Genomic DNA, 16,055 nt, shown 5'->3' with positions numbered 1-16,055 from the left:
TTCATCATGAGACGTCATAACTCTTCTAAATGAAAACCTTCTAACTCCCAAGACAGTTCAAATGCTTTGAATTATTTTTTCTAGTTAGCGTTTTTAGCGAGCTAGTTTTTTATGAGATGGGGTCGCTAACCCCGTGCCCAATCCTCCTCCTTTATCCGGGCTTGGGACCGGCAGTAGCCCCGGAGGGACTCCAGGTGGAATTATGAGAGCTCATCCTTGACTCTAATACTTTTCATCTTATTGTTATGAGTCAGTTATGAGGTTCTATCATAATACTGATAACAGTTAGCCAGTCAATCAGTCAGAAACAACTTAGGACCTAGTACATATGTGCATCGGTCCAAGTTGCCACACCACATCACAGGGATAGTGCTAAATTTCTTTATTTGGGGTTCAGTATAGGGCTACAGTACTTTCAAAACTAGTAATATTTGAGCTACTGTGATAAGATTGGTTATATTTTGTGAAATAATATACCGGATGTCTGATGTGAGCATTTCATTTTCATCTATCACACCGCTTTGTACACTTTGCTCTAGGGAACAGAATGAGTATCATTAGATGGTAAATGACTCGTATACTATGATTAATTTTTATTCTCTGTAACATTATTATGGTTATGATTTTATTATTACTTTCAAGCATGGCCGATTACTGGAAATGTGTCAACCATCACATCGCCGTTATCAAGTGGCAATTACGAAAGTCCTTGGTAAATATATGGATGCTATAGTCTGTGATAGTGAAAAAACAGCTAAAGAGTGTATTCAGTATATGAAAGATCAGCGTATTGAACCGGAGACATTTTTACCACTTGACTTTTTGGATGTGAAGCCAATTGATGAGAAATTACGGTAAAAAATATTCAATGATTACAATTATGGTCATTTTTTTTACCTGTAAAACGAATAAACACCAGAAACATAATTCATTATTAATGGATACATTTGCAGTTGATTGATCATTGAGTAGTAGTTACCATTATCATATATCCAGCCCTTTAGTTCTGATCGAATTCTATCGATCAAGTAACGATGTGGTCACTAGTGACTGGAAATCAGATTTACTATGTTGGGACCATCTCTCATTCATACCCGATGTGACTGAACTCTGTTGATCATGGCTTCTTTCTAGAACCTCAGGGATTATTTGCACAATATCGTGCCTTCGGCCGCGAGACCGACTCCTGAATGCAGGGCCGTATTTTCTCATTTCCGGGGAGCCTCATACTGGGAGGAAACATCCACAGTGCTACCTCGTTCTCAGTGGTGGTCTAGCTTAGATCAGTTTGTGATTTAAATCATGAAAAGTGATGTTTGTTACTACCTAGTAGTTGATTCGCAGTGGTATTTATTACTTTAGAGATAGTCAGATTTGTTCTCTGAACAAAATTATTGGGGAATTAGTAAACTGAACCATTCGTCGTGCGTTTAATAATGTTAATAAATTCATTTCTGACTTGTTTCAAAGTTGGGAGTTGTACGTTCTGTCGACATCTTTCATTTTTACATTTGTAGGGCTCAGAATAACTCCCTATTAGAAATACTCAAAGGGTTTGGTAATTTAAGCAAATATTATTTCATGAACTGCTTATTGGTTTTGTACTCTTTAGTTTTGATTATCGTGAAACCCTAGCACTGGCGTTCCTATTCCCTTAGATATTTTCAAAGTATTCTCTGGAAATGGAACTCATCATTCATCGTATCAGATAGTAAACCACAGTAACCTCAACGGGCGTAACCATTCAATATTGCTTCATATTATTGACTTACAAGACTGAATAAGGTAGTATTTACTGATTTTTATTACACTATGACAATGTCAGACTGCAACAATGTTATAATTAAAATTACTTCTTAACATCAGATACTTTATTAGAACTACTCACATATCATTGGATATAAATCTCGTTTGACTGGTTTATTTCATTTATCTACATAATTTTGCAAGATAAACATTTTTTCTCGTTTCGCCATATTTTATTTTTCGCCTTTAAATAGTGAAATCAGTGATCCACCTAATGTTCATTTAGTAATTGATGTTATCCAGTGCGATCCAATTATAGTAAAGAAGGCGTTAACATTTGCATGTGGCAATGCATTAGTATGTGAAACTGTCGAACATGCTCGTTATGTTGCTTATCATATGGGTGATAGAAAGAAGGTAAGCTAGATCTATCTATATATATAGTCCTATAAACAGTTAACTCTCTCATATCATTAATTATCTAATTTTTAATTCTTTTAAACTTATATGCACTGAGCGAAAGATGTAAGCTTAGATTTCACGTTTTTTGACAATACGTATGTGTATTCCGTGAATCCATGTATCTTAAAATTATAAGAAAATGTTATACAGTTGTTGTGGATAAGGCGGAGATACTTAATACCCATACAATTGTTACCTGGGAATGTATATAAGGCCTTCTGAAAGTCATTGTCTTCTGAATAAATGAGAAGTTTAGTCTGTAGCTTTATCACTAGATATCACGGATTTGTACTTGAGAAAATTAAAGATTCTTTTAGTTATGTATATGTTGAATGCCAAGACATGTTGATCAAGGGCCTGTTATCATTTTCTCCTGATAATTAAGTGTATTAATGTTAATATTTCCCTCGACCTGTAAAGGTGTCTACTGTCGTTTTGTGGTAAATTGTTTTTAGTGTCTTCAGTAGTGGTTTCTAAAATCTTAAACCTGTTTAATAACTCTAGAAATCTGTAGAATAACTGAGGTAAGCCAAATATCTGCAATCATTCTTTTCGACTCCTCATGCACTTTATGAGATGGCAACATTACTTGTGGTACTTTAATCCACATGAAACATTTTACTACCGCTACACTCTGGTGCAGCCCACATTACAAGTTGTTTGGATCTTCTTTTTTAAATGGTATAATTCTCCGATAAACCTACTTGGCATGATTAAATCTTAAAAAGGCAAATATTCCAATCAATGTAGCTTAATAAGGACTGCTAAGATAACGTCTACGGTTGGGTATATAAGCAACTAAGTGCTAATATACTAATGTTTACAGCAATAATACTGTGACATAGTTTTAGGGATTCGAAATATAACTTTCAATCTTTACTTCATAATAATTGTTCCTTTTTAAAAAAAATTGTTTACTTCACTAGACTGTTTCGTTAGAAGGCACTCTCTTTCAACGTTCTGGTGTTATATCCGGTGGTGCAAGGTAAATATTTAATTATTTATTTGAAGTCCAAATACTTTTAGTTATATCATACCATAATCAGTTTAAAAATGACAGTTTTGTCCTCATGTATTTTCAAATCCTAGTTTTCTTCACAAATCTGTGTTATTTGTCAATTATCACTTTTATGTCATTTATAATCGCCTCCTAGTTTGGTGCTCTCCACATTACATTTATGATAATTTGTATATATACCTCATTTTTCTCTAGGGTGAAAATAGAGCTCTTCTAAAATTTGTCTTCTTTCCTTTCGCTGCGTTCAAAATTTAAAGTAGCGAGTTTGACAAATTCGTCTTTCACATCCAAGTTCAACACTTATCGATCCTGTTGGTAATTGTTATAACTCGTGACCTTGTGCCCAATTATTATATACCGTAATTTTACCACCAACGACCAATAACGTGTAAACCCGTACTAGCAGTCTAGAGTCTTTATGGATCTTTCTTCCTGCCTGTTGAGTCCAGAACACAAATCTCAGCCTCCGCGAAATGAATCGTGTATTTGAAACACGCAGGTACATCCAGCTGATGAGTCCCAAGTAGGATGAATCGCGCGTCCTGGATTCCACTGCTAGCCACTATCCATCTTTGCTTATAATACTGGGTTTATATCCTTATCTGCAATTCTACATAAAACTCGACATGATATCAACATTCTTTATTAAGCGATTCTACCATACTCCCGATCAGTGCCTCGAAAGCGTTTCTGATCAACCATCAGAAACGTGATTTGATAAAATCCACTTGGAAGCTTGTAACTAAACTGAAAAGGTGGAATAGTGATTCAATAACTTATGCTATTCACCTTAACATGCTGTTTACCTACTTTCTGGCTTAAACTTTTTTCATAATCATGCAAAATAGAGAAATATCCTGTGAGTTTGATGACTATCTCCTGTGGCCTTCAACTTCCAAGTCGAAAGTGATAGATTTTCCTGATATAATCTTTAAAATTCTCAGGATATATATATTAGATGTACTGTTATATGTTTTGTCTCCATTTCTGTCAGATATAACATAAAAACTGATGATTAACATTTTTAACCTGATTGCCGTGTCCTTTTGTTTCTGTTCTTCTAAACAGTGATTTAAAAGCTCGCGCTCGCCGTTGGGATGAGAAACAGATAAGTACACTTATGTCTAAACGAGATGCTTTACAAAATGAACTGAAAGAACAATTAAAACGTAAACGTAAAGAAGCTGAATTGCGAACTATTCAGTCACAAATCAAAGGTCTAGATACTAGACTAAAGTATACATTAAAAGATAAAGATAGCACGGTTAGTTAGTATATTTTATAAAGATAGAATAAATATCTGGTAATTAAGGACATTCGTACTTGTTTTTTTTAATAGAATCTTTGCAATAATTGGTTACTGAAATATCTGTCAACTTGTAATGTAGCTCAGTTGGCTAAGTGACTTAAAAGCTTGTTGATAGTCATTAGTATATCATCTTTATAATCTTTTAATAGTACTCATAATAGTTCATTTCAATACCCACCATTTAATATTTATGTTAACCTATGTTCAAATCTATGCATAATTAGCTATGAATCACATTTAATTTGTAACTGAATTCGATAGCAAAAAGTGACTCTGAATAAAGAATTTGAAACACATGCCCTTAGGTAAACTTGTCTAGAGTTCCAACCAAACAGACTGATGGCACATTTGCTAAAAATGTCTCGATTTGGCGATTTGGTAACAATATTATCATATTATTAAACGAACTATAACAAACTTCAGTTTTACATAAACGATTTAAAGATTATTAGAAACTTTTTGATCAGTGTTTCTTATATTACATTCAAGTGTAAACTATTAAAGTGAATGAACTGATCTTGTATGTTTGAACTGTTTGGATTTAGCAATTAGAAATATCTTTACTTGTGGAAAACAAATAATTTAAAAGTAGAAATAAACGTTAATACTGTTAACTTCACGTTAAGCTTAATATTTTTGATCAATATATTATGTATTGTGTTAGATATATACATGGTTTCTTTTTTTTTCAGGAAGAGAAACTTCTTAGTACAAACGAAGAGGAAATGAATCAAATCGCTCGTGAATTAGAAGAAGTTGAAGTAAGGGAAATATATTTTTATTCATTCTCTGTGAAAATAATTCTAAACATATCCAGTCTAGTAGTAGTGTTAAGGATAAAACAGTTTCCTTAAATCTGTCAGCTGAACTTACATCTTGTTTATAGTATGTTTTACAGACCTAAATTTAATACAGTGACTTCTTGGTTTAAGGCATTCGACTTTTATCCACTTAGTCCCAGATTCGAACCATACTCGAAATACTTTGGTTTGGGCACTCGTGTATCATCATTGGACTTCATATTGAGGATGTGGCTCATACTCAAGTACCTGGTGATCGAACTAATTCATAAATTATATATAGCCCTTGTCAGATTTACTTACCAGTTCGTGCATTTCTCTCGGTAGAACATTCCGATTCATCAAAAGGATCAATATGTTTTGATATTTTGGTTTTCTTTGTTAATTTGATTTGTTCAAAGTCATTATTAAATCTATTATACCACTTTCTTCTTACAAGTTTGCACTAAGTAGGTTTGTCAGGAAATGATAAAGACTAATTGTTACGATTATTAGACTACTGAAATGATTATTTGTTTAGTCAAATTATTGATTTTCTAGTGAATTATTCGTTGATTCTAACTAAACTGATCATATATTCACGTTTTATGATGACAAGAATATTATTTCTGATTAAATCTTAATGGCATGTTATGGTCTAGTGGTTACGATACCTAACATACATACCACATTAGTTTGAAGCCTACTCAACGTACTTTGATTTGTTATATGTGGGCAGACAGAAAGATGACTTTATTATTTGACTAAGAGAGCAATCTTGTTTTTATACAACTTTTATTATGTTCTTTATATTACTTAATGTATTCTCAGCATCTCCAGCTGTTCTTTTTTCTTAATGTTTTGTTTACCTCAGGAAAGTTTAGGTCGTTGCCAGACAAAAATGCAGGAATTACAAATATCAGTTAATGCCGAAAAAGCTAAAATGGATACTGTGGAGGATACTGTGTTTCATGATTTCTGCGTACAGATCGGTGTAGAAAACATTAGGTAGTTGAAAAATGTGGAATATATACATAGGATTATCAAGATTTCCTTTCATTGGTAGTAATATATTTTTAAGATAAATAATTTTTTAAGTGTTATTTTAGCTGTTTACAATGTGCGTATTCGTCTCTGTGTCATACTTAAAAAGGAACTATTTTAAGTTTGATAAGCTAAATAGACAAGTCATTTGTTTATGATGTTTGCTGTTTATTTGACAATAAAAATAGCTCAAGTTCGTAGAGGTAGATATAATTGAGCGCATGACAAGACGGATCAGTTTGAGTTATCTCCTGAACCGTAAAACTCGTTAGCTAAAGTACCAACAGAAATATATTGGTAAATATCCCGTCAAATGGTGTATCTAATGTCATAATTTTGTAATCAGACAGTGATAAACTCTAGACATAATTTCCAACCTTCTTGACATGGGTTGGTCAGACGTATTCCCCACGTCGAACAAATTCAAGCTAATATCTCTTCAATTTTAATTGATACGTGTCAGGAACTGATCATACGCAGCAATGCTGGGTTTAGACACAGGGTGCTCTGTACAGATGACGAATAAGTTGATGATTCAGGAATTCTTCATCGATTGAGGTGATTAAAATATGTATTACGTATTTTTAACCACTACTTCAACGAATACTGCTTGCTGTAGGAGAAGGCTTGACGATAGCTAAAAGTGCCCAAAGCTATATGTGGTATCAGTCCATAAATTCATCAACTATTTGCTAAGCTATGCTAGTAGGTGCAAGCTACTTATTTGGAGTCCGCTTGATTACCGTAATTAGTTTGACGTTGGTTGACATGTCTCAGAATGACATAGATGCATTCATTCCTTATTTCAAAATATTTATGTTTTCATTCCACCACCCTATTCTTCATTCCTAAATCGTATTGTCTCTGTTTAATCCTTCCTACTATTACCACTAGTAATGTTATTACTTGTACTCCGTCGATACTTGTCTTGAAGACTTTATCTCATTATGTTCATTTGGTGTGGCAACATTGAACGAACATGAATTAGTTCAGGTTATCTCGAATCACCACAATGAGAGAAAATTAAATCGATTAGAAACAAAGAAGACGAAATAATGCCAACTTCAGTGTAAATCTAAACATGAGAAATGTAGTTCAAAAGTAAAAAATAATAAAGAAGTATGAAAACCAGTGGATAACACCTAACTCAAGATCTAAATAAACTTTTAAAATGAATGTATCTGCACCACCGATCAATCGTTAAGCCATGTAACCTAACCAGTGTTGCATTAAAATTCTTTGTACTGTTTATCGTCTGTTGAAAAAAGCAACTCACTCACCAAGCTGTGACATGATATTAGGATGTATTTTGGTTGCAGGTAGCAGATCGTGATAATTGTGACCAAGCATAAAACTCAGAAATTCTCTCCAATCGACTTCAAATAAATTAAACCAAACTAAATCCCATCTCAACATCTTATCACCTAGCTTAGTAACTATTTCTCATCATTAAATCAATAAATGATGATAAGCATCCCAGTTCTTATCATTCAGCCCAAATATACACAACACAAGGCCACTGATAAACCATTTCAAAGTCCGAAGTGTCTAGTTCATTCTGTAGTAATTCTTTATGGTGTTATGAGGGACTTGGCTTAGTAGTTAAGACGTCTAACTTTTATCGTTTAAGCCTCAAGTTCTAAACCCTCTCCACCTACTTTAGTTTGAGCGACTGGGTAGCATCATTAGGCTTCATACCTAGAATGTGGTTCATATCCAGGTACATAGTGTGTTGATATTAATTAGTTTTGTGGAACACCACCATGGAAGTTAGATATTGTATGTATTTTGTCATTGATTTCCTAACTAATTATATAACTTGCACGTAATGAAATTAACAAACGGTTTTCCTCAAGGTTACCGTAGGTCTGGTATTTGTTTTATTATGTTAGTTGATGAGTTAATTATGCTGTATAAAGTCTTTTCAACGCATGTTTATTTTATTTTACATTCCACTTAGACAATATGAAGATCGAGAGTTGAGAGTTGCTCGTGAACGTGATCGTAAACGGCTTGAGTTTACAAATCAACTTCAAAGAATAAATAACCAACTGGAATATGAGCGATCACGAGATACTGAAGGTTTGTTTGGTTCGGATTGCTTCAATATGTATTTTATACATGTTTTCTTTTAAAATAACGTTGATAAATGGAATTCTTACAATTTAATTATACAGACAGGCTTTCTTTAAAATCATGTTTTAAGTTTATTGTTTAAACTATTCTAGATGCTTTTGTAATTTGTGGTCGGCAGATACTAATGCGGCGGATGAGATACTCCTAGTAACAAAGATCTAGTTTGACTAGGTAGATTGGATTTCATTTATTATTTATTTATTTTAACACATAGATATTAGTGCAAGGAGGCACCAAATACATATGCGCCACACAGATCTCATTTGATATGTGTGAGGGCTGTGATACTGCCGGGGTGCTCAAACCGAAGCAGGTGGTTTACTTAGGGGGGCATACCCGGAGCCTTCGACCTGAAGGTCTGATCCACAAGGCAGTGGAGCAACGTAAGGAGATGCAGTCCCATGGTAGCCGGTGACCAACGATTGGTTCATACGCCATTTGTTCCTTCAGTATACTGGAGCCCATGTGCACCATTGGTTTGGAATCAGGGTTTTCCAACTCCCCTAGGTGGACTCTCCATGTCCACTAACCCGGCTAAAGCGACGGACATTCGCTTTTCGTCCTCTCAATTTCATAAACAACACCCCTGCCACGAGAAGGCAGTGAGTAGGACTTCCCTGGCAGAGGCTATATACGCGTGACCATGTGAGAGCATTTGGAGAGGGAAAGCGGACTCTACCCACTCTCGGCCGTACCAAGCGCATTTGGGGGCAGTGGTGCAATGTTCAAGACACTTGACTTTCAGCTAATGTCTCTTGTTTTAGCCTCGTTCTGCTTTTTACTGTCTAGGCAACCGAATAATATCAAAGCCAGTTACACAAATTTGTAATTGATGAAAAGTCGAAAATGACTCTGCATGTCCAGATTCTGCTGTCTTTTACTGTGGTCCTAGCTATGTTATTTTTCATACCTTCTAAATTTACTATTGTGTTTCATTGTTAATACGTCACTACTAATGCTGTAATGATTGATGATCGATAGTAGTTGTATTCCGCATAACTTCTCATAAAGTCAATCCCTAATCTATTAGATATTTAAAAAAACTGACCATCTGTCTTGTTATCTAAATAACTTGTATTAGAGTAAGAGGTAACATAATTTCAAGTTGTTTACTAAATCATAACTAATTAGTTAAAAGCGAAAACCATGACTACTATTGAAGTTAGATTTATGATTTTTATGTCAATTATATTGTTTGAATAGCTACTTTTAATCGTAGGGAAATCAGTTGTTTGTCGAAGAATAAAATTGGAATATCCTCACTACTAACTATTAAAACCAACCATCACGCGTTCATCACTTGGTAAACCCTAACATATGAAGGAATTTGCATGTTATGAGTACATTCTGATAATGCGTTCTTTATGGTATAAAAATTGTTATATTTTTCGTTGTTGCTCATTACTTTAAAAATACCCAGACATAAAGTGTGTTCAGATACCATTAGAAACGTACATTATCTCATTAAATGTGTGGATTTATCACTTAAATAAATATAAATATCAGTTACCGTTTCCTGGGATGTTACCTTTCTTAAACTCCATCACTGTCATAAATAATTTTAAGCAACTGTCATTTACGATAAACCAATATTCATCTATCCGTCCAGAACTCCAACTTTCAATAATTCAATGTCAACTTCGAATTAACCATTTAACTTGTGGTCCACTTTCCATCTTAGACTTCTTACCAGTATGTACTCCTAACTCACTACTCAGGACCTTCAAGTTTCTCAACGGAGTGTATTACCTTTAGACCACTTATTCTGGATCCAATGGTTCACATTTCCAATATCATTTAATTTAAGGTATTCGGTGGGGTCGATTGGCTTTTATCAACTTTTGTCGTAGGCGAGATATCGGCCGAATTTATTGCGAAGTAGTTCATTCCGTTCTACTTTATGGATGTGAAACATGACCATCAGGAATAAAGGATATTCCTAGGGTTCTAATATTCGATCACAGATATGCTCGTGTATTTTATGATCATGGAGTAAGCAATGTCTGGGTTGGGAATAGGGTACTAGGCGGTGATGACAAATCGATTGATGAGATAGTAGATCTCAACCAACTAATGTGGTTGGGACATGTGTTACGTATGCCTGTCCACTGCTTATCTCGAAGAGCGATGTTTTCTGATATAAAAGCTGGGGGGAGGCCAGACCAAAACATGGCATCAAACTATTAAGGCATTAACAATCGAACTTTGGCATGTCAATCGGTGTAGACTACCTAGTTGGTGTCGGCATGATTATCGTAGCTGATATTTGGAGACTGAATGGTTTGTCTCAAAATCGTTTGTAGTGGCGCAGGTGCATCCTTTCTTTGTCTTCTCCCAAATGCTAACAATCTAAATTCCTCATAACTTTTTTTGTTTTTATTTCGCTAACATATTTTCTTCTGGAATCATATCTTCGATGCCTAATCCTTCATTTTACCAGTGATACTGTTACTATCTTTAATATTCTGGGATTTGACCTGACAGTTTTTTCTCTTTGTGCTAATGGGGTATCGTAAATTGAACTGATGTACATATGTACCAAATTCTGTGTTGTGACTGACTGAATTAATCGGGTCATTGACAGTGACGAACTAGATAAAACAAGTATTCTCTGCTCTCTTATTTTATAAATTTCACCTATTGTCAACAGCTATTTCAGCGTTGAATTCATCTTTACATTTGAACAACTAATCCTGTTATTGTTTATCGTATCATATTTCTGTGTAGCAAATGTTAAACGTTGGGAAGAGACTGTTTCCGTTGAACGAACTGAAATGGATAAGTGTAAAAAGCAGGAGAAAAAAATTAAGGAAGAAATGGAACAAGAAGAGAAAAAAAAGACAGAGGTTGAATCACGTGTCGGTGAATTGAAATATCGTGCAGAAATGCTTGATGGAGAATTAGGTGAAATTCGTAGACGTTTAGTGAATAAACAACGTGATATTCAAAAATTACAGAAGGATTTGAATCAAGCCGAAGCGAAATTAGAATCTAGACGAGCTGAACGTCATTCACTTTTACAAGCTGCTAAGGTAAATGAATAAATCTTCACTGAGTGTATTGATATTTGTCTATCAGGTTAGGAGGCCTGAGGTAGTTAGTAGAAACCCTCATTTGATCCAAGTTTCGTGCTATTGTGACGTACTACTTGTTCGGACGAATATAAGTAATATGTATCAGGAATTGAAGGTAGAATTCTTACGGACAGAAGAGTAAAGAAAACAGTAAGCAATCGAAATAACAACAGGAATGAAAGAACGTTGGAGTTTTTAAGGGACAACTCAAGGAACATGGGCAAATAGTGTATTTGATGTATTGTTTCATAGTGTACAAATACATTATGTGATTTTGCATACGGAAATAAATTGGTTTACTACATAAGACTTCGTTCACTGCACAAGTTGACAATTGTGTGCAGGCGCAACTGTAGTCTTAAAGGAACTGACACCTCCGGTATACTTTGAACCTACATCACCAAGCTCCGTAGCATGAATCACCATCACAGAGTTGTTCAGGTTGCAGCTAGCTGAAATGTTTATAAGTGATTGATCACTGATTAGTGAACGATGTCATAATTCTCTAGTGCTTTAGTCCTAACCGAATTCTATCAACCGTGTTGCAGTGTGGCCACTAGTACAAATGTAATTATTTGTCTATGAAGGACGTATCGTCTGTCTTTTTGTCATTTACATAAAACTTGTTTTTTTTATTTTCATGACTATAATAAGGATTATCTAAATATTTCCGGTGTATTTTAATTTTAGATGGAGGATTTAGATTTGCCATTGAAACAAGGTTGTGATCCAATTCCTGAATTGAATAGTCAGTTGACAGATAGTGAAAATATGGATCCTAGTACAGAGGAAATGGCTCATATTTATGAATTGGAAGCTCGTTTACCGGTTGATTTCAAACACCTTGATAAGCCTTTGCGACAAATGACTGATGAGAAAGAAGTCAATAGAAAGTAGGTCATTCATACTGATTATGGTTTCAAATACTAAGGTTGTCTTTCTTTTCTTGTATTTACGTCGATCATTTTATAGAGGTTCAATTTTGATTCATGGGAGTAAACTACGTAGAGTATGTATTTTTTAAAATTGTTTTATAGAGCTGAAGAAATGCAAAATCAAGTTGATTCAATGTTAAATAGTTTGGCTCGTATACAAGCTCCAAATTTACGAGCAGGTGATAAATTAGGCAGTGTTGAAGAACGCCTACGATCAACTGAAGCTGAATTTGAAGATACACGACGTAGAGCTAAACGAGCTAAAGCTAGATTTGAACGTGTTCGTCGGTTACGATATAATGCATTTATGAATTGTTTCAATTCCATCGCTGATAATATTGATCCGATTTATAAAAGTTTATCAAGAAATCCTGGTGCTCAAGTAGGTTTTGCATAGTTTATTCATTTGTTATGATATGCTAAAAAACTGAGACTGTTAATGTACTGAGTGGGACATTTCTATGTTAAACTTATCACGACTGTTGATTCAGTCACAAAGAAAATTGAAGTAGATTTTATATTTTTTGTCTCGCTCCATCTATACATCTGTACGAAAGTGAAAACAGTCAAATTTTGATTTATTGTTTTGTCTTATTTCACTTATCATAAAGTAACAAACTGGTTTTTTGTGTCCATATAATCGCTCATTAACAATTAGACACCTTTCTTTTTGTCAGTAAGGAGTTTGTGTTGGTTATTGGATTTCGGGAATAATTTGAAATAAGAAGATTCATCCGGTCGATTAGTAGTGAGTAAATATTGATAGGCTCTACTCATTCTATACTTCGCTTTTGAGAATATATAAGATCTCCACAATCGTTTCTTAAACCCCACACAAAAATCTAGTTGATTTCTTACTAAATCTGATTAAGTTTTTAGTGAAGTACACTTTTACCAAATGTTCTTTTTATCTTGTCACATTTGTCTTTACCTTCTAAAGAATCTCTGTTAAAAAATTAGTGTTAATTGTTTGCCAGTGTTTAACAACGTAACTTATTGTAATAATGGTAACAAAAATAATATTATCTATGTAGTAATTTTTTTTTTAGATATTTATGATAAACTAAACGGAATCAAACAAAAATAAATCAGTATAGGGATTTGTATTTGTAATATCTTCACAGTTGAAATCACGAGTCGATCTAAACTGGACCGCCATTGGAAACCTGGAAGCACTGGACGGCCGTTTGATAGAAGTTAGACATTAACACCGTTGGATGCCAGCCCAGTGGTCTAGAGGCTAAGCGTTCGCGCACGAGAATTTAGGTCCTAGGTTCGAGTCCCGCGTGTGGGGTTGTAGATGCACACTACTGAGGTTTCCCATACTAGGACGAAACGGTCGTCCTGTGCTTCTGGCTTAGGTCGAGCTTAGATCTAGTGGTGGTCTAGTTTAGATAAACTCGTGAATTCAACTGCGAAAATACTACTATCTCCACAAACCCCCCATATTGATAAATAACATATCAAACAAATAAGATGTACGAAAATTATCAAACAAAACTTTTTAGAGCAAACAAGAATTAGCCACATCGAAAAGTTATTTACATATGCCATATGTATGTTAAAAGTGTCCAATGTAGTTGATAAATTTTTAATCATAGAATAATACCTTCAAATATAACATTTGTATGTTAACTGAATCAGTTTTATGTTGTTCAGATAATGTTGTAGCATCAACTGAAAATATGTACAATATAGGTATGTTAGTGACCATCTAGTAAGCTGAATAACAATGAAATTGGAAAACAAGGAGTGAAAACAAAAGCATATTCTGTGTTAAGGGGACATAGATTAAATTATAGCACATTCCATGCAGGACTGTTTTGGGGCACTCTGATTGTCCATTTCTTAATCAATCAGCGCTAACGGATACTTGGAAAAGACTAGAATATTCTTTTGCAAAAAGGATAAATATACTGATGTTTTTTTCTTTTTATGATTCCTACTTCCATTCAACCTTGTTTATATAGAATATAATTACATTCCTGTTCTGATTTAGGGACTTGTCTAGCGAATTAGTGTCCAAGATTACAAAGCAATAAGAGTAGCTGGGTCGTAATAAAAAAACTCATAACAGTCTGTTTTTCAAAACGATAGACTATTAGTAATGGCTTTTCAGGTTAAACATTGTTCAACAAAACAGTGATAAGAAACGGACTAATCGGGTAAAATTTATTTATAAATTAGATTCTTACTTAATCAACATCTACAGTGTACATTTTCTAACATCTTATCGTTTTTCTTCTTTTTTTCATTTCATACTATACTACACCTAGGCTAGTTTATTACCAACTAATGCAGAAGAACCATATTTAGAAGAGATACAATTTCAATGTGTTGCACCTGGTAAACGTTTTCAACAAATGGATAGTTTATCCGGTGGTGAGAAAACAATAGCTGCATTAGCTCTACTTTTTGCAATGCACCGATATAATCCATCACCATTCTTTGTACTAGATGAAATTGACGCTGCATTAGATAATACGAATATTGGTAAAGTAAGCACAATCGAGTATTAGTCTATTTCATTTTCGTTTTTTATCATACCAAGAAAGCTTAGCTTATCTTGATTTTGTTCTCCTTATTACATTACCAATTTCTTTCTCTTAAAGGATAACCTCGGTGATATTTCTCTATTTCATACTTCTTTAATGATGTTTACTACCATCTGACCGATTGTCATGTAATCCGCAATCGTTATATGTATTATTATATAAACAAAGTTGTTGCATATGAATTCGATGTTATACTGAAATTCCAGTTTTCTCTATCTCGCTAACTTTGAAGTGTTGATGTGTAGAATGTGTTCATTCTGAGTTTATATTGGTTCTCGTTTTTTGTAGAATAATCCCAATCGTTTATCAATAGAATTTACCGTAATACAGTTAGAAACCCACCTATCCAATTCGTAATCGTTTTTTAACATTGAAGGGATGATTTTCTTATTAGTTAGATTCCTTATAAATAGTTAACTTTGGTTGGAGTATTATTTTTGTTTTGTTTTAGATATTTCATTGTTGTTTACTCTATCATCCCCTGTTTAATCGTAGTGTATATAGTTCAAATTAATCAGTAAAATTCGATAAACAATAACATATGTAGGATGTCTCTAATTGTTATATTCATCAACTCACAGTTACTAGTCAAATATTCGTGGACTTGGCTTCAATTCAAATTAAGTATGAAGAGTTGTGATACTACGCAGATGTCTAAATCAAAGTAGTTGAGGTTGGGGTTCGAATCTATAATTTATTAGCTGAAATTCAATTACGGTAACCATTGTGTCACTTTTTCAGTTTTTACCCAGTTATACAATAGTCGACATGAAATATAGGTTCACAATGTCCAACCTCTAACTACTTACAATGAAATAAAATATTTTCATTGTAAAGGTAATAGTTTATTAAATAACTGTGATACCGTTATTAAACAATTGTTAAAAATCTATGATATAATTAAAAGTTGACTATTCTTACTATTGTGGTGCGTGCTACTTATATTGATATAAGTAGTATATTACTCGAGTCAGGAATCCAATGTCTGGCAGCAGAA

The 16,055-nt window shown here is 33.9% G+C and overlaps 1 protein-coding gene across 1 annotated transcript in view; it reads left to right on the top strand.

Annotated features, from left to right (window-relative positions):
- The window catches only part of SMC1B (Structural maintenance of chromosomes protein 1B), a 46,453-nt gene that overhangs the window by 9,159 nt on the left and 21,239 nt on the right, over nt 1-16,055 (top strand). The window contains exons 11-21 of the mRNA XM_051215533.1: nt 643-854; nt 2,001-2,163; nt 3,135-3,193; nt 4,295-4,490; nt 5,228-5,296; nt 6,189-6,322; nt 8,319-8,440; nt 11,222-11,526; nt 12,259-12,461; nt 12,606-12,885; nt 14,780-15,001. Of these exons, the coding sequence (XP_051066057.1) occupies nt 643-854; nt 2,001-2,163; nt 3,135-3,193; nt 4,295-4,490; nt 5,228-5,296; nt 6,189-6,322; nt 8,319-8,440; nt 11,222-11,526; nt 12,259-12,461; nt 12,606-12,885; nt 14,780-15,001 (1,965 nt within the window). The remainder of the gene's footprint in view (nt 1-642; nt 855-2,000; nt 2,164-3,134; nt 3,194-4,294; nt 4,491-5,227; nt 5,297-6,188; nt 6,323-8,318; nt 8,441-11,221; nt 11,527-12,258; nt 12,462-12,605; nt 12,886-14,779; nt 15,002-16,055) is intronic.

The sequence above is a fragment of the Schistosoma haematobium genome, chromosome 4 (genome assembly GCF_000699445.3).
Source record: "Schistosoma haematobium chromosome 4, whole genome shotgun sequence".
Lineage (NCBI taxonomy): Eukaryota > Metazoa > Platyhelminthes > Trematoda > Strigeidida > Schistosomatidae > Schistosoma > Schistosoma haematobium.
The sequence above is the reverse complement of the archived record's forward strand: the minus strand, read 5'-3'. Positions and strand labels throughout refer to the sequence as shown.